General features: G+C 42.8%; 2 protein-coding genes across 2 annotated transcripts; both read right to left on the bottom strand.

Annotated features, from left to right (window-relative positions):
* Nucleotides 1-5,884: 5,884 nt before the first annotated feature.
* Nucleotides 5,885-6,958, bottom strand: LOC120653494. Its single transcript, XM_039931227.1, has one exon. It carries the CDS (start codon nt 6,956-6,958, stop codon nt 5,885-5,887), a length of 1,074 nt encoding a protein of 357 aa, XP_039787161.1.
* A 9,508-nt stretch (nt 6,959-16,466) lies between these two features.
* LOC120654075 (putative germin-like protein 2-2) lies at nt 16,467-17,206 on the bottom strand. The gene is made up of 2 exons (XM_039931663.1): nt 17,095-17,206; nt 16,467-17,002 (listed from the first exon to the last, which is right to left on the bottom strand). The coding sequence occupies exons 1-2, from the start codon at nt 17,204-17,206 to the stop codon at nt 16,467-16,469; spliced, it is 648 nt and encodes a 215-aa protein (XP_039787597.1).
* Between the last annotated feature and the right edge of the window lie 6,089 nt (nt 17,207-23,295).

The following is a 23,295-nucleotide window of genomic DNA, read 5'->3' as shown; positions in this document are numbered from 1 at the left end:
AAAATTTTCCAAAGATTTTACCTTACATTTGGTAAAATCTTTGGAAAAAAATGGCAAAATAGGCACTTTGGTCCTTCAACTTTACTCCAATGGTCAATTTGGTCCCTCAACTTTCAAAAAGACTAATTTGGTCCCTCAACTTTTGTTTTTAGGTCAAATTTGTCCCTATACTGATGTAATGCTCCATAATACCATGTGACTAATGTTAAAAAGTCATCGTTACACTTAGCTATTTCCTCTCCTTCACAATTTGCATGTTTAGCAGTGGTGCAACAAGTTACGTGATGTTCTTATGTAATCTAGACTAAATCAAATACGAAAGGGCATTTCAACAAATACGACAGGTATTAAATCAGCCGACAGAATAATAGATCTATTGTGATCTATTATTGATTAATTACAACTATACAATAATTGAAATTGAGTATGAGAAAGAGCTAAGGGTAAAAATGACTTTTTACATCTATCTCATGGTATTATGGAGCATCACATCACTATAGGGACAAGTTTGGCCTAAAAACAAAAGTTGAGGGACCAAATTGGTCTTTTTGAAAATTGAGGGACCAACTTGACCCTTGGAGTAAAGTTGAAGGATCAAAGTGGCTATTTTGCCGAAAAACATTTGCCACTAATTACAGGGAACCTTGGACTACAAAAATGTTTCATTTGTTTTTATGCAAAGCATTATAAAGATGTTCAAATTTCTACTCAAGAATAGGAAATGGTTGTCCAAGATGAGACGTCGACCTGTGATGATGCTAATAATGACCCAAGTTACGTTGGCCTGTGATGGTTGTGATGTCCTTCAAAAAAAATTGTGCAACAAACTATATGAAAAAGTATATCATTTTCTCTTTTCAAAAGTTCATCTGAATTACAAATAATTAGCTGAGATATTTAACTACAAATTGTGCAGTAGTTCCTGTTTTGACGTGGGCATTCAAATGCATGTGTATTACTTACAAGCTAGAGGAAGTAAGAAAATGATGACAAGTATACTAGTTTTTGGCTTATCTTGTTTAGTCATCTGTGTATTACCTTCGTGCTTTAATAACTTCACCAAATGCCACCTTCATTTCAAGCAAGGTTCTAAATAGCCGGCTATAGCCTGCTATTGCCTTTAGAAGAGAAGAAAACTAGGATATCAATCTCTTAGCTCTAAAAGGCTAAATCCACTAATAGCCGGCTATATTCCGCTATAGCTGCTAAATTATGGGTTATTTAGCCAGCTAAACTATATAATTAGTCTTTATTTATTATTAGTTTAGTATTGAACTTCATCATTTACAAAACTTAGTATTTCATTAACAATCACTATGTTCGCTTGGCTGTGGCTGGTGGCTAGTGTTGATTTGTTATAAGAGAAAAGTACTGTTGTCTGGCTAGTGGCTGGTGCTGATTTGGTGTGAGGTAAAAGCACTACTGATTGATTGGCTAACAAGCCAAGAGAAAATGTAATGAGGGGATGAAGCCCAAGACGTACTTCAGTACATAAAATTTTCTTGATGCATGGTGTTAAAATTGAAATACATAACTGTGAGAAGTTTCTAGAAGATTAGAGAGTATGCATGAACGATGGTTACCATGCTTCATGATGAAATATGGAATTCTCTAGAAATTAGATATTTGTATGGTTACATAAGCATGAGAAAAATTCTAGAGTTACATATCTTATAAAGAATTGTGTAGACGATGGACAAATGACAAAACCATGTGAGCCATGGAGTCCAATAAATAGAGGTGCTCCCCTCCCATCTTACCATACCATGCATAAAAGGTCTCACGTATAAGATGACAATGTTGCCATGTAGTGTAGTAGTGTAGGGTAGCGACATAAAGAGCGAATAAAGAGTTGTGTTGTACTAAGTTATGGTGAATAAAGAGTTGAGTTTCCATATTGATTTGGTCTCTTGTATTAGTGTCTAGGTGGACGCCGGTTTCTCAACACATAGTATTTAGAGAACCACTAAATGAGTTAGCTAGGCTATAGCCCGCTATAGCCTTTCGTAGTCTCTATAAACACCAACCGCTAAATGTTTTAGCCCGTTATTTTAAACACTGATTTCAAGGTACCTCAGCCACCGACCACGCACCATGCTGCCTCGTATCTCCAGTCTCCACCATGCTAGCTAGGATTAATGGTTCTCTACACTTTTTGCTAGGACTAATATTGTACTTTCATATAACTTGTACAACAATATATTTGAATGAAAGTAGAATTTTTTTTCTTTGCAAAAGTTTATTTGAATTCATAAAGGTTAGAAACTATAAATAGTACATGTTGTCGTACCTCCTGTTTTGCTGTATGCATTCAAATCCAAGTGTATTCTAGTGCTAACTGCCGAGCATCAGGCGCTGCACCTTGCACCATGCAAGGATCAGTTTGGTAATATCAGTGCTGTCAAATAAAAATGAGAAATGGCATGAGAAAAGAAGAAATGAATTTCTGAGGTAGTTAAATAGAATGACATTGACCTATATGATGATGTTGATTATCCTGGGGTCAATATGATGATGCTAATTAGCCAACTTAAGTTGAGGACGAATTTCATCATCATACATCAATACCAGAGGAAAGGGTTGTGACATCTTTCAGACCAAATAGTGCAACAAAGATATGAAGTAAAAAAAATTTCTTTGCAAAAGATTATTTTTGAATTATAAACATGAGATCTATAACTACAAATGTGGGACATGGCTCGTAAATGCTGTTTTGCCATGTGCATTCAACTGCATGTGTATTACTTGCAGGCTACTAGAGGAAGTGAGACAATGATGACAACAAGTTTCGTGCCATGTTCAGTCATCTGTAATACATCTTTAACCGCATCAAATGTCACCTTCATTTCCACGTACCGTCCAGCACACCAACCACCGTACAATGTTGCTTCTCGTGTGTGCCTACCCTGAGTTTAACCCCTTTGTTTTTGGTTGCTTTACTTGCAGGCCCCAATATAATCCAATCCTGAAAATGACAGTTGTGATTAACGATTCCATTGAGAAAGAAACTCCTCAACCATCAAAAGATAAATATATTGTAACTACCACCCTTTTTGCTAGTCTCAAGAGGAAATTTTTGTGTGGCTATATGTACATACCTTCCACCCTTCCCCAATCCATACTACTGCCTATTCAACGAAATTTCTTATAGGTTTAGGACCGACTTGGGATTCTTCTAGCAGAGCGAGTGCCTCCCTTCTGATATATTAGAGAATAATCATAGAAATTGGAGGCATCAAGAATACTATTGTTTGACAATGCAGAGTGGATGGAAACACAATAAATGAAGCCACTGTGAATCATAATTCTTTTCCAGGTGGATGGGAGCCATGTAAGACTGTTTATTTGAAGAAAATTTGTACGTAGAAAATTTATTTGAGCATTATGTGTTCTCACATATTTATGTGAAAACGTTCTCTTGAAAACTTAGATTTGACAGAAAGGTTTCTGAAAATATAAGTTTTGGAGGAGAAATGTTGCAGGGAAAAAAGAAATTAAGTCAGAATTTTCATAATCGCACCTAAATACCTAAAAAGGGTTCCAATGTTTTACTTTATCAGTTTTTGTTTACTGGCCATTAGTTACCATAGCTCGCATCTGTGACAGTTCTAATATATGAAGGCTTTCCCGCCCATTCATCCACGTCCTACCTGGACAAATGCTATCACCACCTCTGACAGTGTTTCTCTCCCACCCAACCTGTCTCTCAGTAAGTGCATTCACCTTCCCTATTTGATGAGGTGTTCCAGTTCTTGTCCTGCAATTGTGGAAATAGCATTTAAATTGGTATTTTAACTGAGAATCTTTGGTTCCTTTGCTGGATTGATACATTCACCCAAAGTCCAATAATGATACCGAATGCAGAAGCACAAATTCCAAAACTATATATATATATATATAGACACACACACACACACACGATATGCATGGTTACTAATAAACTGAAAATATGTAATTAGATTATTTATGCTAAAATTTCTAACAGCACCGTGTGATATGTCAACTTAAAAATATCCTACAGAAAGAAAGAGAAAAAAAATCAATCCCAATAACATCACTTTCATATCGCCCTATGTATGCACCCCTTCTTATATCAAGCTTTACTTCAAGATTATAATTAATTAGGTTTTATTTTCCCTTTTATTTTTACATATGTATATTCCCGAATCAAGAGGATATTCTGGTGGGTGTATGTACATGACGTAGATGTCTCCTTGCACTCTCCAAACTGCACTAATACTATATATGTTTCAGTAATGTCAGTTCTCACAACAGGTTAGAGAGCAATTTTAGCATACAGCTAGGGGTGCAAATTGGCGACCCTTATGTACACCTCTAACTCTCATTAGTTCAAAGTTTTGTACTAATTTTCCAAAATGAGATCTGATTTTGGAGAAGTAGCACAAAATTTTGAACTAAAGATGGTTGGAGGTGCACCTAAGGGTCACTAATTAACACCCCAACATACAACATATATAGGTACCTTGGGATCGAATTCGGAGATCAAGAATGCAATTGTATGTTTCACTTGGAATTTTCGGTGGAATTGGACAAAGTGGGGACACACACAAGATAGATGTGAGTGCAGCAGCAGTGTTGGGTATAAGTCACATATATTGGAGGCATTTGGTATATATGACGCAGAGGAGAGGAGATATGCTGGGTATGGATGGCGCAGCTAGCTGGTGCTTAGCGTGACATGAGATGCAAAGGATTATGAAGTTGAGCAAAAGAAAATTTAGAGAGGAGTAGCAGGCGAAGTGAGGAACCTCATGAGTTGTGTGGCTTGTGCGGCCCTCTAGTTGCTGATTAGTTCTGTTGATCGCCCCCCACATGACCAGGTGGAAACCACGGTGATGATTAATATCAACAATCTCTCCAGTGATATCAGTGTAACAAGTATATTGATCAGAACGACAGACCGTGCAGAGATCCATGTCAAAGAAAAATATACTTGTTTCATATATAAGATCAATACAGCAATAACCCAAAAATTACCGTGCAACCAACTGGAGATGATTAGTAATAATGTAGAATTATACATGCACCTATTCAGGTGTCAAACAGTACCCACCATAAATAAAATTGTCTCGAAAGTGAATGTGGGACCTCAAATAATGAAGCATCTACAAATTTACAAGCTCTTCATCTCTCTTAGACAAAACCTGGGTACCCTGTACAGTAACTTCTTTCACCTAGTGACATGACATGCAAATTGGACACTACATGCATATGCATCGGCAAAGCATCAGAATATAAACTGATGTAAGAACTAAGAATAGAGTAAATCTTTTAGAATGTATAACAGGAGTGTTTAATGTAGCTCACCATTTGACGAAAGAAATGCTGAACATGCTCTCAAATATATAGTAGCTTGTTGAGATGAATAGCTGCTCGAATACTAATATTATTACTCCTGAAACTGGCCGATATGGCATGCCATACACGAGTCCCGTTGAGCTATCCTATACATCAGTGAAAACCACAGCATTTCTGAAACATAATAGTGAGCTCTCCATAACAACCTAGAAACCATTAAGATAATAAACTCTTGGTTGACATTGATATAACAATGATATTGAAACAGCGCAGATACAACACCTCAACATATTATCCTCCAGAAGCAGTTAGAACCAGGATAGATGCTCAAAAAATTGAAGACATGTCATAATAATGGCCCGGAGGAAAGTAGGAAACATAACAGGAAATATCTGATTATTTCATTGATATTCAATGATTACACTGATACTTAACAGATATGCAGTTAGCTAATCTGGAAATATATGTAAGTATATTATACTCTGCAAGCTACTGCAATGAACAAAAAGATTACCAGCAACTCTAGAGTTTTTCTGGTTCTACCATTATTTCCACCATGTAATCACTAAATCCTATTTGGTTTGATGCCCATCTCCATTTCCTTAAGCTCCAGCTCCAGCTCCAGGTCCATCTGGTCATTTTCCAGGTCCATAATTTCATTGTCCATCCTCATCTTCTGCAGTTCCCATTCCTGCTCCATGATGGACCTCATCCGCTCCAAACGTCTCTTCTTGATTTTGAGCATATCTATTTTTATCTCCAGTTGTTCTCTCTGGACTTGAGCTGCATCTGCTGGACCACCTGATCCCTGAGCAGCAGCTTGTGGCAGTTTCCTGGTGACATGATCTCCAGCAGTGACATCCAGATCACGATTGAACTCTCCACCCTCATCGTCTTCAGAAATCAATATCTGATTATCCTTATCATGTTCAAACTTGTATTTCTTTGAAGGACGCATACGTGCCATCAGCCGCAGCATCCTTTGAAGGGCTGGATCGTCAAGCAGGCAGGCCCGGTTACGGTTGTGGTAGGAGCACATCTGCTCGAAGTGCAGGTGCTTGGAGCTGAGGAGCTTCTTGGCCTTCTCCTTGACCTTCACAGGTAGATCCGCCTCCTCAAGGAGCGCCGGATTCTCGACGAACTTACACGCCGTTCCCAGGCCAAGGATCTCGGTAACCCTCCTGTACTTCTTGTTGAGGTCATGGAACTTGTCCTCGCACTGCTGCGGCGACGCAGGGAACCCCCTCTTGGTCATGGCCGAGGAGACCAGCCTCCACTTGCCCATCCTCCTCGCCCCGCCCGGGTCCGCGTCCATGTCCTCGTCAACGTAGGACACGGCCGACACGAGCAGCTTGACCATGTCGCTGGTCCACTTGACCCGGTGCCACTGGGGGGAAGGCGTGGCCGCCGCCTTGCCGGTGGCGTCGTCCTCCTTGAGGCCCAGCGGGGGCTCCTCCACATTCCCGAGCTCCAGCATCTGGTCCGCCGCCGCCGCCGGGGCAGCCAACGTGACCTGGTGAGCATGAACCGTCTGGTCCAGCATCTGGGGCTGGGCGGCGAGGTGGAAGTGGAACTGCTGCGCCAGATCGCAGGGGGCTCCGCCCGGGATCAGGGCATGCTGTGGCAGATCCCCCTCCATCTCTGACGAGAAAACACACGCCTCAGCCTGACCACGTGCAATCTGCAGGAACTGATGAGATTAGCATGAAACTGGATCAGCGCACGAGAAATCCTCCATCCTTGAAACCAAGGAAGGAGACGACGAACTAGGAAAGAGGGAGGGGGGGTTGGAAGATGAAGAACCATACTGAAGTGACGGCGAGAGGCTGATCCAAGGTGGAGGTTTTTACGGCGGTCCCAACAGTTGCCGCAAGAGAAAGGATGCAATCTGAGGTGGGGGAGAAAGAGCAAATCAGGTGAGGAATCGCAGCAGCAGCTAATCTTGGGAGGAGAAGATCAAATCGGGTGAAGAACCCTACCGAGGCAGCAGCATTTGATCTGAAGGCGCATCTAGTAGAAAGGGGTCAGCTTTCCAGGATTTCGTTTGCCCATCGTTCCTCCTCTCTTGGCTCGGCTGGTGGCAATTGGCAACTGGCAGTGAGCAGGCACAGGGAGTCAGCAGCAGAAGCAGACGAGACGAGAGGGGCACAGTTAGTGTTGGCCTGTTGGGGGAATGTATGTGGTGATACGAGGATGACGTATAAATAGGGGGAAGCAGGCAAGTTGGGTGCCGGGATGATTACAAGCAACTTGGCCAGATATCCAAGATTCAAAGAATGTGTAAATGTTTTTGTATCTAAGGTCATAGGTACAGCGCACAAGCAAATAAATCAAGATACATCTTTGGTGTTGGGTATAAATGCTTTAATTTTGGACCCATTAGCAAAGATATCAAACATATAAAACTTGAGCTTGATATCCAAGACTAGGAAATTATATAAATGCTCTTGCATCCATTGTTATCATAGGTAAAATATATGCAAAAATTAATGAACATCGATCTTAAGCTAGATATCTAAGACTAGGGATTGTAATTTGTAAATGCTTTAAATCCACTATCAAAGGAATAACCCATGCTATTAAAATTAAGATACGACCCGAGCTATATGAGAACTCGTCAATATATGTATGGGCACTGCACGTGCATTTGAGATCATCGAATAACCCAGCAATGGTGAAATACAAAGGGCTCTATTATTTTAGATAAAGGATAGATATTATCCGGCTTCATCTACACAAGGTAGAATCAGCCCACTTACTACAAACGAGTAAAATAAGGTTCCACACTCTCGCACAAACAAGTCCAAGCAAAGTAAACAAACTGCAGCAAGTTTCTCTCATGATTAATGTAAACCTAATCGATTACCTCTTTCTCACATCCGCCTGCTCCAGTTCCTACTCCCTACACGCTCCTCGACGGCCTCAGCCGACGAGAAGGGCGGTGGCCGGGACGGGACCCCCTAGGAGCCTCGCCGCGCTCTAGCATGCTGCCCCTTGCTGCCAGCGAGGCCACGGCTGCCACTACACGCCGCTTGGGCGCCACCAAATCCGCTACCTGCGATAAACCACTATTCAATTCCTCGCAGCTATGGCTTCCCCTCATACTCCTTGACCGATTTGAGCCCTCACCCCTCCGTTTCGCGGCCTTTGCAGGCCCTCCAAACCGATGAGGTCCGCCCGCCACTATCGTCGTCGGTGGAGCATCCTCGTCGTCGAGCCCCCCTCAGTCCCCACCGGATGAGCCTCACCGCGCGTGCGCCAATGCTGTTCCGCTGCCCCTCACTGCCGGCGAGGCCATGGGCCCATGGGCAAAGATTCTTTTTGCATGTTGCAAGAGATAATTTATGCTGTTGCAATGAGTGATCGGTTTTTATTCGATACTTTCAGTTTGTGATTTCTGATGTTGCAACATAGAATTTTGGAAAAGTTAAGCAACAATGTTGCAAACGCTACATGTTACCATTTTGAGCAGATGTTGAATGAGACATGATGTACATGTTGCGGTGGGAATTTTATATCTCAGAATCAGATGTCATAGTTAATTTTACCTATGATTTCGTATGTTGCAAGAGGTGATGTCCGATGTTACCTTAATGAATTCTCAATGTTGCGACGGGCCTACCGATGGAAAATTTTCCATTGGACGTCCGAGCGCTAGAAGCATTCACTACTACAGATCGGGCCATTTGTCCCGGTTTCAAAGGGCTATTTGTCCCGGTTTTGTAACCGGGATTTGGCCGCCGGGATAAAAATGCTGGAGGCCTTTGTCCCGGGTGGTAGAACCGGGACAAAATGTCCCTCGCGCTAAAAAATATTTGCGCCCTGCGGGATTGGAACCCAAGACCTATTGCCTAGCGCATGACTTCCTTGCCAACTCAACTAAGTAGTACATGTGACTCAGTAAAGAATAACTCCCTTTTGAACTATCACGTGGAGGGGCCTTTTGTCCGGGTTGGTAACACCAACCGGGACAAAAGGGTCCTTTTGTCCGGGTTGGTGTTACCAACCGGGATAAAAGGGGTTGGACCTTTTGTCCTGGGTGGAGCCACCAACCGGGACAAAAGGCCCCTCCACGTGATAGTTCAAAAGAGAGTTATTCACAATTTGATGGGAGAATTTTGTAATCAAAATTTTTCCAAAGCATTTCAGTTAAACATTCAGATACACAAGGTCACAAACTTTTAACTGGCCCCTCCCCCCGGGTTAATCATCAACATCAAGAGGCTGACTGCCATTATTCTTGCGAATGTCTACCTATTTCTAAAGAGCGGACCATTTCTTTCCATCTTTTGTTTTTTTTTTTGTCCTTCATGTGCCATCGATTGGTCAATCCGATACTCAAGGTGCAAGAATCAAAGGTGAGGTCTGAGTGGAATTAGCATTTGGCGAGTAAACCCGGGAAAGACTGAAGTTCTCCACGTGTATTGAGTTATTACTCTTTTAGTTACAACACACATATAGTGTGTAATATATCACATATTTTACAAAATCACTTTTAGCATTATAGTAAGCTAATCAATATATTTGTATGACTTCACCCGTAATAGGGTAAGGGTACATTTGCTAGTGAGCATCAACGTCTAGAACACACGTGTAGGTCACTACTACAAAAAAAAATTTATAGCAACGTCCTGTATTTTTTAATAGCGGGTCCAAAAGTAGCTTGTTCTACAAATAGAGCGGGTCACTGTAGCTTTTGACCCACACCTAAAAATACATTTTAGGGGCGGGTGATGACATCATCCGCCCATACAAATGAGCTCCATTTTCAGAGACGGGTGATAGCGTCACCCGCCTGTAAAAAGGGCATTTTTAGACAGATGAAGTCATGACCTGTCTCTAAAAATAGTGGCATTTGTAGGGGCGGGTCATAACCCGGGAAAGAGCAACGGGGAACTTAGGATCCGGGCTCTCATATGTTTAGCTTTGTGACACGTGCAAGTGGAGCAACTGCAGCGGGCCTCCTATTTTGAGGGCCCCAATCAGTAGTTACCAGTGTTCAACAAGGCGGCATTCCGCGCCTGCCTAGGCGCGCATAGTCGCTGGGCGGAGGGGTTCCGCCTTGCTTAGGGGGTAGGCGGTACCCTAGGCGGAACCCCCACATCGACAGCAAAGGGCGGGCGGGCTTTGGCGTCGGGCAACGGCGGCGTGGACGTCGGCCTATGGCGACGACAAAGGAGGAGGCAGTGATGGCTGCGGGAGAGAGGTAGGACGGGTGGTGGCGGAGGAGGAAGAGGAGGCTGGGGCATCGGCCCACGCCGGCGAGAGCAAGAGCGAGGGTGACGGCATGGAGGCAGCGAAGGAGGCGGGGGTGCGCGGGCGGCGGTAACCTGGGAAGCAAAGGAGGCGCGGGTGGGCGGCCGGGCGGCGGCGATCTGGGCAGAGAAAGCGTCGGGTTGGAGGAGGAAGAGGTGGGGAGTCGAATGGATAAGGTGTAGCGAGGTGGGTGAGAGTTAAGACCTGGGCTGGGCTGGGCTGGTTTGGTGGGCTTTCCATCCAGCTTTAGACCCACTGGTCTCCAGCTTTTCTTCTTTTTATGATATAATTATGAAACATATGCTACCGCCTAGCAAAACGCCTAGCAACGCCTAGGCTCGCCTAAGCTCTAGGCGATGGGTCACCGTCTAGAAACCTCCTAGCGCCTTGCCAAACATTGGTAGTTACTAATTTTTAGTTACGAAGTAGTTAATTAGCTTCTAGTAAATCGAATTAGCTGCTGCACTGGGTCATATTCTTCAAAAGTTTCAAAGACCAAATTAGGCCAACGGTGGACAGGCCACACGCGACACGCCACAGCCCATGCACAGCTGCTGGAATCAAGGAGCACGACTTGCCGCCCTTCGCGGGCCTGTATGTACGGGAGGTTGAAAAGATATAAATAAGAATGATTATTCTTTTTCTCCTTTAACATCTGCCTCCTCCATCCCAAAATACAAGTAATTAAATTTTTTGACAGATTAACAACAAAGTAAAATAACTATATTTGATAAAAATTGATTTTTGAATGCACACATACTTTCTAAGTAAGATAAGATAATTTATTTCTAGGATAAATTTGAATCCTAGAATAACTTTTTTTGGACGGAGTATGCCTATTGTACAATTTAGTATTGTAAAAAACATACTTATTGTAGTTCTTAATATTGTAAAAAAAATATGTTATTTAATAATGGTGTCGGGTACCATAATTAGTGGCACCCTAATCCAGGGACTAAACCGCCCTCAAAAATGCAAAACACGATTAGGCAATCGGGCCCACGATGCTAATCACCTTGTCAAACTCTACAGTCACACCAAACCAAGGCCAACAGTCTTCCCGTCTTCGCCCGATCCGAAGAGAAAGAAGGACTACTCGACGGCGATCCTAGAGAGAGGAAGAAGCCACCAATGATGACAACTCCGTCGTCGCTCTGCACCTGGACACCATAGAGTATCTCCAACTCTCCAACAGCACTCAGATCCTCTCCAGACTCCTGTGAGGCCCAATAAACACTTGGCCCACGGCCCAACTCCACGGTATGGCCCGTCCGGGGCCCCTCGAACCCGCGGAACAACCTCCGCTTCACTCGAGGCCTCCCTGCCGAGGCCCTCGACGGCGCGCCACATCTCTGCCTCGCTCGAGGGTAGCAGACCTACCATTGGAAGGCAGGCCACCTCCGCCTCGCTCGAGGGTAGCAGACCTACCCTCGGGAGGCAGGCCAACTCCGCCTCGCTCGAGGCCACCCCTCGACAGTTGGAACTAACAACCAATCTGCTCACCCGCCCATCTGACAGAGGCATTAAATGCCAACCGCTCCACCGCGGAGTGCAGAATCAGACGGCGTCAGGCCACCATGCCGCACAACATCTATGACCGAAGTCCCATCCGCCAACTCCGATCACTGTTCTGCCAACCCCGGCACTATTGCGACACTGTGGGAATCTGCGACATCCTGTGCAGACGTGCCCGGCACTACTCCTGCCACTGTGCTGCCAACTCCCCGTACCCTCCTCGTACTTCCTCCCCAGCAGAACCCTCGACTGGCATGGGCGCGACCCTCGAACATGGCCCGGGTCTTGACCAGAGCAAAACCCCCTCCCGCAGGACCCTCGACACGCCGCCACGCCAAGCATGGAGGACAGTACCCTCTACAGCGACCACCACGACGCCCACATGAGCCACCAGGATGCCGGCGCGATCCCCGCAGGACCAAGGAGCCGCCCAGGACAACTTCCACGCCCGACGTCTTACTCTCCAGTACCCCACAGTGTACTTCCAATAGTAACCGGCCACTGCACACCCCTTATTCGGGGGGAGACGACGACTACTGCGATCTCCCCGTACATGTACTTCGCCCCTCCTTGTGTCTATAAAAGGAGGAGGCGGGCTCCCTCCCATCTCATCTCCAACACTCAACGCAACTCGCAGAACACACACACGCTCTCCTGAGCCCCGATATTGGCACTTGCCTCAATCATCTCCTCCTCTACCAGAGAATTGGGAGCTTTCCTCCCTTTCTCGCCTCGCTTATACCCCCTACTACAGGCACTCCGGTGCAAGATAATACAGTGCACTTGCACACTCCTGCTGGACGTACGGCCCCACGGCCGGAACCAGGAAAAATCCGTGCATTCCTGTGTTACCTCTTGCATCAACTATCTAGGATTAGAGACAGTAGCATTTTCACTAGTTGGTGCCGGGCCGCCGGGTCAGGACACCGACAAATGGAGTACGTACTCTAAATTTTATTTGGCAATCTATGTTTCCTTTGTTTATATAGGGCCCCATTTAGTATTTCGCACCAGGGCCTCAAAATTCTAGGTACGGCCTGAGAGGGAGGTGGTCGGTACAGCTGCTATTAAAAAACTGGATTGCTGAGGTACAGACGTACAACTACTATTAAAAAACTCAATTGCTGATAGGAACCTAGAGTCGCTGGACGCTGGTACAACAGCCATTTTAGGTTTATGGAGCTACTGCATGCATATTTTGTTTTAATGATTAATTAGGATGCACTTATGCATAAGAAAAGGAGTTAATTTCATGATGATGATTACTTAAAAAAAATTTACAGCGATGCAAATTGTTATTCGAGGGCACAATGACAGATATATTTTGCACACTACAATAAAATCTCAACAATGTTGTTCAAGATGCACATAAATTTGCACATCCACTTAACATGAATATATTTTTGGTATATAACAAAACTACAAAAATATTCGAAAGATGAGATGCACATGTTTTTAAATTCTCAAGATGTACATAAGCAAAATAAAAATATAAATTCACAGTGATGCACATTTTCAAAGAGAACACAAAATACACTTAAAATTGCACGCAACAAAATCCTCAAAAATGTTTATTATTCAAGATGCACATATATTTGCATATCTAATTTGATACCCTATAAATAATTGTTAAATAAAAATTAAAAATAATGATAGATGAGATGCACATATTGTTGTGCAATTAAAAATTATTATAGTCTTGAACACATGACATGCACACATTTTCAAATTCTGAATATGTACATAAGAAAAATAAAAAAATAAATTTAGAGTGATGCACATTTTCTCTGTGAACACAAGATGCACTTACAAATGCACACAACAAAGTCTCAAAATTATTTATTATTCATGATGCACATATATTAGCTCATCTAATTTGATGCCCTATAAATAATAGTTAAATAAAAATTCAAAGTTTTTGTGACGGTTTTTCACTCTCACGAAAATTTTGTTTCCTGGTAGTGTTGTGTGCATAACTTGGAATGGTTCTTGATGGAAAAAAGTGACAGAAGCTGCATGAAGAATGATAGACCAATATTGGAAGAAGTGACATTCAACGCTATTACACCACCACAAATAACCATCAAATTAGTATGTTTGGCTGAACATATAATTCATATTTGGGAAAAGTCCTATTTTCAACCTTAAACTTTCACGATCATCCGATTTTAAACCCAGAACTTCTAAACCAGGCATCCTGCACCCTCAAACTAACAAAACCGTGCAAATTACTCCCGTAAACCGAATCCACCCCGGTTTTCAGCCACGTCACCCATCCATGTGGCGCCAGTGGCCATGTCAGCTTTTCTTCTTTTACCCTCTCATCTCTCTTTCTATCACAGACAGGTGGGCCATCCATCTCTCCTCTCTTTTCTCGCTGTGGGCGTCTTCCTCGTCCGCCATCACTCCGCCGCCACCGCCTGACCTGCCGCTGCCTCGCCGCCGCCGCGTCCTCCCCGGCGCTCTCGCTCACCCTCGTGCTCTGCCTCGGCTTACCCCCATCCCCAGCGTGCCTGCTCCTCCCAGCCCCATCGCCCCCCCCCCACTGCCGCATGCTGGCTCCTTCGTCACCGCCTCCTTTCCTCCAGCTCCGCCTCCCACCAACCCCACCCGCCCGCCCGCCCCGTCCCTTGCCGCGTTCGAGTGGGCCCTGTGAGAGCTGCGCTGGTGGCCTCCCTCCTTGCCCCCTCCACGCGTGGCGAGGTCGCCAAGCCGACGCCGCGGCCAACGGCGCAGTTGGCATGCATAGCCAGCTTGCGCCAGACGCGGAAGACGGCGCAGAGGGGAAGGGCACGGGACGCCTACATCGCAAGCAGGTGGTGGAGCATCCACGCCGCGTCGGTGGGGGAGATGGCCATGATGAAGAGGTCCGTGGCGGTGGGGGTCAGTGAGACGGAGAGCGGGAGCGGGGGACAGAGGTGGAACTCACGCGGGAAGAGGCGCGCGAGCTGCGGCGGTGGAGGAAGATGGAGAAGAGGGCAAGCGGCGGCGGCGGCGAGGCAGCGGAAGGCGCAAGCGGCGGCGGCAGGTGATGGCGGAGGGGGAAGACAGAGTAGGTGATGGCAGCGAGAAGAAAGAGGAGAGGTGGTGGCCCACCTATCTGTGATATAAAGAGAGATGAGAGGGTAAAAGAAGAAAAGCTGATGTGGTGCGCCACGTGGATGGGTGATGTGGCCTAAAAGCCAGGGTGGATTCAGTTTACGAGGGTAGTTTGCACGGCTTTAATTCGAGGGTGTAGGATGTTTGGTTTAGGAGTTCCGGGTTGAAAATCAAACGGTCGTGAAAGTTCAGGATTGAAAATAGGACTTTTCTCTTTATATTTTCATTACTCTTTTGTAAGGATGGATCTAGACATTCGAATTCTTAGAACAAATTTGATATTTTAAAATAGATATGCTTAAAATTTTATGCTAATCTTTTTTTATATTATCAAGCATATTACATAAGAATAAAATTTTGTATAGATTTTTTTATGTATTATTTGCTCCCTACAATTAAAAAGGTGAAAAAAGATTCGAATCCGTATCCGATCCGTATTCGAATTTTTATATCTATTATTTGAGAATATATATGATAAATTTGAGGTTTAGTTTTTATGAATCTTTACAAGATCAATGTTAAATACAAGGCTATGAATTTACATACTAAATTCTATATCTTATTTGTCCATAATCGAAGAAAAATGACCAAAAATCTGACATTCGAATAAACATCCGAATCCATCCTTACTCTTTTGCTTTGCCAAATTGTTGCTTGTTTTTATATTATTGTTTTTCTTTGCATCCTTGTAAAGATAACAAGAGGTATTGAAACTCCAGTATGAAAATCAAGTTATAATTGTTGTATCTCTTGGTAGGTTTCCATATATAGAACATGTAAAACACCTCTTCAATCTTGATTCGTCGAATGCCATGTACTTTAAGTTTATTTCAGATGACGCACTAGTGACATTAATTAACCTGATGAGAAGGGTATGGGTATTTTGAAAACAAATATTAAGTAGGATGGCAAAAATCATTGCAGGGAAGCATCCATATAATGTATTATTGGCATGTGCTCGTCCTGACCCCCCATGTATCTTGATAAAGGATTATTTTCTAAACCATATACCAACTTGGATGTTAAAGAGAATTCTCATAATTCAAATAGCATGAGCTGCCAGCCCAAGACTGACACAGAAGAAACATACACATTCATTTTGCAAACAGGCTTACGATTCCATGACATTATTAATTGAAGCCACCGCAGCTAGGAAAGAAATGAACTTACAACAATTGAGGAATACAATACAAATGGATTGGAGAAATAGGGAAATTTTGAGTTATTTTTGTAAAGGAACAAATAAACATGCATCTAATTAACCACCAGTCGCTTGTTTAGAACTGAGCTTGGATACAGTTAACCGTCTTTTTATCGACCTGGAAGGCCTTGGCAAGGATACCATCTGATATGGATGGTTCCGATCCAAATACTGTGTTGGCAATAGTGATTACCCCAGGGTTTTGGCTGCTCAAGGCTGCAAGAGCCACGGTATTTTCTGTCCCATAGTTGTACTGAAAATGGACAAGACCTTTTGGGAACACAAAAACATCACCCATGTTGAGAACCTTGGAGATCAACGTGTTGCCCGGATTTGATGTAACAAAGCCAACATATAGTGAGCCCTCAAGAACTGCTAGTATTTCAGTGGCACGAGGGTGTGTGTGAGGTGGGTTTTGGCCTTTCGGGGCATAGTCTATGCGGACCATTGAGATTCCCATCGTGTTCAAGCCTGGGATCTGCACAACATTGGCTGCTGTCACGGCCGATCCCTGCTTGTTACTGGTATTGGCAGCCACATGAAGCCCAGAGAAGAAGAAGTCTTCGGCAACAACATCTTTTGCATCTTTGCAGGTAAAACCATTGACATTCACTGCATGTTTTATATACGTTGAGACATATGTACAGTGCTTGATAAATAAGTTAAATTTGCGAGAACAACACAGAAAACAACTTTAGTTTTACCTTGAGACATCTTGTCTGCAACACAGAAGTCTTGGAGAAGGCTCGGATCTGAAGCGATGGCACAACAGCATGTCATAGCCAACAGAGAAAGGAGGAACAATCGGCTAGCCATCTAAGTCTCAGATTCTCCTCGACTAAAACTATATCTAGCGTGAGAAGAACTAAGATTGAATGGATGTCCTTGATTATTGTACTAATCGCTTTCTGTGTGGTTACCAATCAAGGAGGAAGTCGGTATTTATAGGAGTGTCTAAGCGCGTCCAAGCGCTGTCATTGGATCTGTGGACTTGATTTATGGTTGTGTGATGAATAGCAAGGCAGCTAGGAACAAGTCTTCCAATTTACTTGGCGTTTGCGTGCGTTGGATTTAGATGCATAGGCAGACAGCAGCTTCCATAATAATTTCATATATACGACGGCAAGAACCAGTCCGTTATATATCTTGTGCATGAACTAGTCACATGTAGACATGAAGTAGAGACAAATAGAAGCATCATGATCTCTCTCCAGATGGGAATCACTAACAGATAATGTTGTAATAGAATAGATGAAGTTGCATGAGGTAATAATAACAGATGACAGGGCGCTACCGCACTTAGTTCTCTCATTTGTCCCGAGGCATATGTCTGCGTGTGGTAAACTCCTTCCTAAGTACTGCTCGGGGATCTAGCTTAAGATTGCGTTCCCTTCTTTCATTGCTTGTCAGCTAATATTAATGGTTGGCTAATGCAAAAGTTACTGTGAGTTTAAGTTTTAGCCATCATCACACAAGACAACATACTACTAGCTGTTCATTATGTAAACTGACATCAATTGTTGACTGTCAACCATTCTGTGATATTAAATCATTCAGTGCTCAGCAGGCTACACCATTGCCAATTGTGGAATTAGCTTAGGTTTGTAACCCATCAGCTTTCATATTTTCATGTGCCAGCAAGTGACCAGTGCTGCTAGCAAATTTGATCATAGCTATAACTACAAATTGATTTCTGTTGTAGATTGTTTAAGACCAAATTGATGTTCATGAAATACAACCCTGATAACTCCTGTTCTTCAATATTTAGACAGTGTATGGGAAAAAACATGCATGAATTCCCTGAACAAGCATGGCCGCGGGACGCTCTCTGATTGAAATTCAAAAACTTGGAGGGAAGCAAGGTGTCGGTGTTTTGAGCACCGGCTAGTAAATTTGCGTCATGCTTCTCCGTAGCTTGATGTCTAACACTCAAAGGCAAGACATTTAGACTGGTTCAGGCAATCACCCTATGTCCCATATGGGGGTGGTGTGCTTCATATGTTCTTGCGTTCGAGTGCTAGGTGCTTACAACAGAGCGCTTGCAAGCAAATGTGTTTGTGACTGCGTGTTGAGCGTGAGAGCGTGAGCGTGAGAGACAGTCAACACATTATTTTCAAAAATATAAATCATATACATAATCTTGCATACGTATTCTGTATATTTCATTACTCACAACACTACTAAAAAAATGATTTGTAGCAACACCTCGAATTTTTTAGGGGCGGACCAAAATTTGAACCGTTGCTACAAATGGAGCGGAATTACTGTAACAACAGACCCGCCCCTAAAATTGCATTTCTAGGGGCGGGTGAGGGGTGACTCGCCACTACAGATAATTTTTAAATCTATTTTAGAAATCTATTTGATTCAAAAAAATATCAAAACACAAAAAAAGTGAAATTTGTACCATAAGCCTATTGTGATCTATAGAACTAGAAAAATACTAAAAGTATATTTCGCTATACATAGTGATTATGAGTGTGGAAACTATAAAGTTAGTCTTGAGTTGTACGAGAGAGTAGAGTGAGTCATATATTATGGTTTCATACTTTTAACCATTATATACCGTGAAATATAGTTTTGATATTTTTGTTAAATTCTACATGTCATAATAGGCTTATGACAAATTCACAATTTTTGAAGTGTTTTGATATTTTTTAATGAATTAAATGAGTTTTGGAATAATTAGAAAATTATTTATAGGGACGGGTGGGGTCAAATGATTTTTAAGGGCAGATGACGGCGTCCCCTGCCCCTATAAATCATTTCCAGAGTTTATAGAAAAGAATACCATACCCTATGGAAACACAAGTGATTGTATGGTGCGGTGGTAAGGAAGGAGCGCTCGAGCCAGGTGGTTCGAATCTCAAGTGCACTACTACAGGACATGGATTGAGTAACATCAACTTGTGTTACTATAGGTTAATAAATCTGTTACTAGGTCTCCTTGTAACACATCTTGTTAGTGTTCCAATTCTTGATGTTACTATGGTATCACCTACTGGAACACAACACATGTGTTCTTTTATATCTAAAAAAGTGTTACAATGATTTCATTGTGTAACATTTTTTTAACTCTAATAACACTTCTATATTGTGTTAGTGTAAGCATCTAGGCCCTCAAGGTATGTTTCGGTGATTAATGACAACCATTATTGTGACTAATGAGTTTGTGCAGCTTAATAGATCATTATCGCTCATTTGGTCATATGTCAAAAGAGGCCCCTCAATTTCATTAGTCAAAAAGGCGATCTCGGTATTCAACTCAAGATATCTTTCTAGTCCTAAGTGTCGTAAGGTTGAGAAGGACACTTAGGTTAGTATAGGTTTTATAGTTTTGTAGTGATCGCACTATTAAAAGGGGTTAAGGCCAAGTAACTTGAGCATGGACATGGTCAATCAAAAATGGATGCACACTATGGTCACTCAGGTTTCCAGAAGTTCAAATAAGTGGTTTTCAACTTATGTCTCAAGAATATTTGGATTTCATTCAAGACTCAAATCAGAAAAGGCAAAATCAGGAAAAAGTCTATACACCGGTTTAATCGACGCTTATATTTTTCTATACGTCGGTTAAACGAAGTCAGCAGAGTCTGGACAAGTCAATACACCGGTTAAACCGACGTGTTTGAATTTAACGTCGGTGCATTAGTCCAGAGTTGGTTTTTCCAGGGTGTTTCAAGGTTCTATACACCGGTTAAACCGATGCTGTTTGAATTAAGATGTCGGTGCAATTGACCAGTGAGATGATTTTTTCAAGGATTTCAGAAGTTGTACTCACCGGTTAAACCGACGATAGGTTTGAGTTAACATTGGTGCAATTGTCCATAGACTTGGTTTTTCAGTTGATCAATGGACAACTACACTCACCGGTTAAACCGATGATATGTCGGTTAATTTGCCCAAGTTGTAACGGCTAGTTTTCAGAATGGGCAGTTTACACTCATCGGTTAAACCGACGCTGACTATTGGAGGTACGTCGGATTAACCGGCGCTACGCAGTTTTCTGGCAGCTTTTCTCCAACGGCTCTATTCGTGTGAGCTGCCTATATATACCCCTCCAATGGATCATTTTGCACTCTCTTAACACCAGGCAACATTCATACACTTATACATTGTTGAGAGCCACCTTGAGCTTCATCTTCCACATATTTGTTCATTCAATCAATCAAGAAGCAAGACTAAGGACTTGAGTAGAGAGAAGCTTGTGTGCATCCGTTCTTGGTGATCGGTTCTTACTCAAGTGAAGGCCCTAGCTTGTTACTCTTGGTGATTGGCAGCACCTAGGCGATCTTGGTGATTGAAGGTGTTTCTTCCGGAGCTTGCCAAGGATTGTGGGAGTCCGAAGAAGGTTGTACGTGGCTTGAGCTCCACCATGCCGGGATGGTGAACGGAGACTCTTAGTGAGCGCCCAAGTCTCGGTGACATGGGAGGTGACAAGACTCTTAGTGAGTGTCACAATGTGGATTAGGGGTGTGTGCCAACACATCGACACCACGGAAAAAAAAATCCGATTGTCTCTTGCCCACTCTTTCATTTCAAGCACTTACTTTCATGCAATTATTCATGTGCTTGTCTTTAGAGATCATAACTTAGCTCTACCTTGCTCAGTTTCTTATCTTTGTTAGCTTGTGTAGTTTGCTTAGTTAGCCGGTTGGTGAATTGAGCCTTACTAGCATTGCATAGGTTAAGGTTGCTTTAATTGTTTTAGAAATTTGAAAAAGGTCCAATTCACCCCCTTTTGGTCCATCGATCCTAGAGAGAAAATGTATTTATAGCAATGGAGGGTATTTATAGCAATGGAGGGTACATGTTGCTCTGTACTATATTTTTGAAAAAGATGTCTGTACTATTAGACATGCTATGGGTGCCTTTGGCATAGCTCCAATGGGCTCCGGCTCCACCTAACAATGCTATTGTGGCATAGCTAGCTGATCACTGGAGTCGTAGGGGTTGTCCAATGATTGGAAAATGGTGCTTTAAATACTAAATAGCTCTTGGATCCAAACATATGAAATGCTATTTTATTGAAGAACTATTTGCTTGAGGTAAATAGCTCTAGCCCAAATAGCCAAGAGCTAGTTCTCTAAACATGTCCACAAATACGTGTTCCTAAAAAACTGTAAGTACTGACAATAATTGCACAGGGATAACAACAATTATATTGCCAAAAAAATACACTAAAAGGCTGATAGAATCTTCCGTGTCGTAGTAGAATCTGGTGGCTATGGAAAAGGAAACAATTATAGCGAGCATTGAAAATATTGGGGGCGCTGAGACGGATCGAAAGAGAGATACCAGGGCTATGAATGCAACAAGTAGAGATTGTCGGGGCTCGAGCTTGTCCAGGCAGGCGTCAAGCGGCCTCCTCTACGCCATTGCAACAAGCATTGGGATAAATATACAAGAAACAAGCAAAATAAGCACAATTTAAAAAAAGCACTAAACAGAAGAAAAGCATTGCAAGAACGCACTAATGGACAGAACTCGAGGCTACGGTCACAAGAGCTTAAGAAATGCTGAAAACGGAGCTACGATTGAAAAGATACAACTATCGGAAGATTTATATTATAACAGATAATAAACTATAAGCTGGATTTATTTTACTTAAAAACACATGTAAAAGGACATATCTAATTAGCTCAATTTAATTTAAATTTGTAAAAACGAGGTAAACTTAGTCAAGTTTTATTTATCAAGTGTCGATATAAATTAAACATGTTAACTATATTTAACTAGCAAGTAAAAGACAACTGTGAGAGCAACTAGCGTAGAACATTATAATTGAACTGAACAAATTATTTAAAATATATATTTAAGTTGGTAGTTAATCATATTAGCACGAGTTATAAAAACCATTGTAGAACTCTAATTAGCTTTTAATCAGGAAAACTAAATGAGAGAATATTAATCAAATTAATTTTATATTTAATTTTAAAACAGAAAATATGGCACAACGACACTACTAAACGGCAGCTTAGTAGAGAGGAAGAGAGGGCGAGGTGAGGGCATGCGCGATTCAAGGGCCGGGAGGCGGCGCAAGAGGTGAGCTGGATCTGGGCGCTCGGGAGGGTCTAACCCGACTCTGGTTCGGCAGAAGGACGGGGATGATAGGTGGGGCCCGCCTGTAAGAGAGAAGGAGGGGTGGAATTTGGCTCAAGAAGAGAAAAGAGCAGGGGGAAAATGAGAATAATTTTCAGGAAAATCTAGAAAATTCTCGAAATATTTAGAAGATGGATAATTATATTCAAAAATGATATTCACAACCCAAAATTAAAATTTTGGGGTGTGACACCGGATCTGGTGCGCGGGGTGGCGTGCGTGCCAGGGCCTGGGTCGCCGTCGTAGGGGGTTGTCCTGGCGTCACCCGGCCGCCGCTGAGCTGTGCCTCCCGATGCCGAGATGCGCCGTTGCCCATCTCGACGCCTCGATGCCGTTCCCGTGCCCATCCAGCCCAGACAGCCCTACGCTCCGTCATGCTGCTCCTCCGGGCCATCCCGATCCCCGACGCCATCTCTACCTTTCACTATCCCGCGACGTCATCTCTACCTCTCACTATCCCGCCTCGAAGAACCAGCACCAGCAGAGAGGTTCCAATTAATAAATTGTACAACACAAACATATTTTTGATCATAGTTTGCTATGTCTCACCATTATCCACCGGTAAAGTAGTAACCAATATGTAAGTGATAGATTTAACGACATAACATAATATTAATTCCGAGAATATATACTATTTTTTGCTATATTGATTAACTATTCATAATTCCCCTATATATCCATAGGACACTAGGAAACAGAATATAAGATATGGATTTTTATAGTGTAGTAAACTTTCCATTTCATATAGACATCAATCAAGTTTCAAATCCCCATAGCATAATAAAACTCCCCTCCCTCGGCGA

Source organism: Panicum virgatum, chromosome 1N (genome assembly GCF_016808335.1).
Source record: "Panicum virgatum strain AP13 chromosome 1N, P.virgatum_v5, whole genome shotgun sequence".
NCBI classification, from domain to species: domain Eukaryota; kingdom Viridiplantae; phylum Streptophyta; class Magnoliopsida; order Poales; family Poaceae; genus Panicum; species Panicum virgatum.
The sequence above is the reverse complement of the archived record's forward strand: the minus strand, read 5'-3'. Positions and strand labels throughout refer to the sequence as shown.

Coding starts and splice junctions, on each gene's coding strand:
- LOC120654075 (XM_039931663.1), bottom strand. CDS start 17,206: ATGGCTAGCCGATTGTTCCTCCTTTCTCTGTTGGCTATGACATGCTGT. Junction 17,003..17,094: donor TGCAGACAAGATGTCTCAAG/GTAAAACTAAAG, acceptor TAAAACATGCAG/TGAATGTCAATGGTTTTACC.
- LOC120653494 (XM_039931227.1), bottom strand. CDS start 6,958: ATGGAGGGGGATCTGCCACAGCATGCCCTGATCCCGGGCGGAGCCCCC.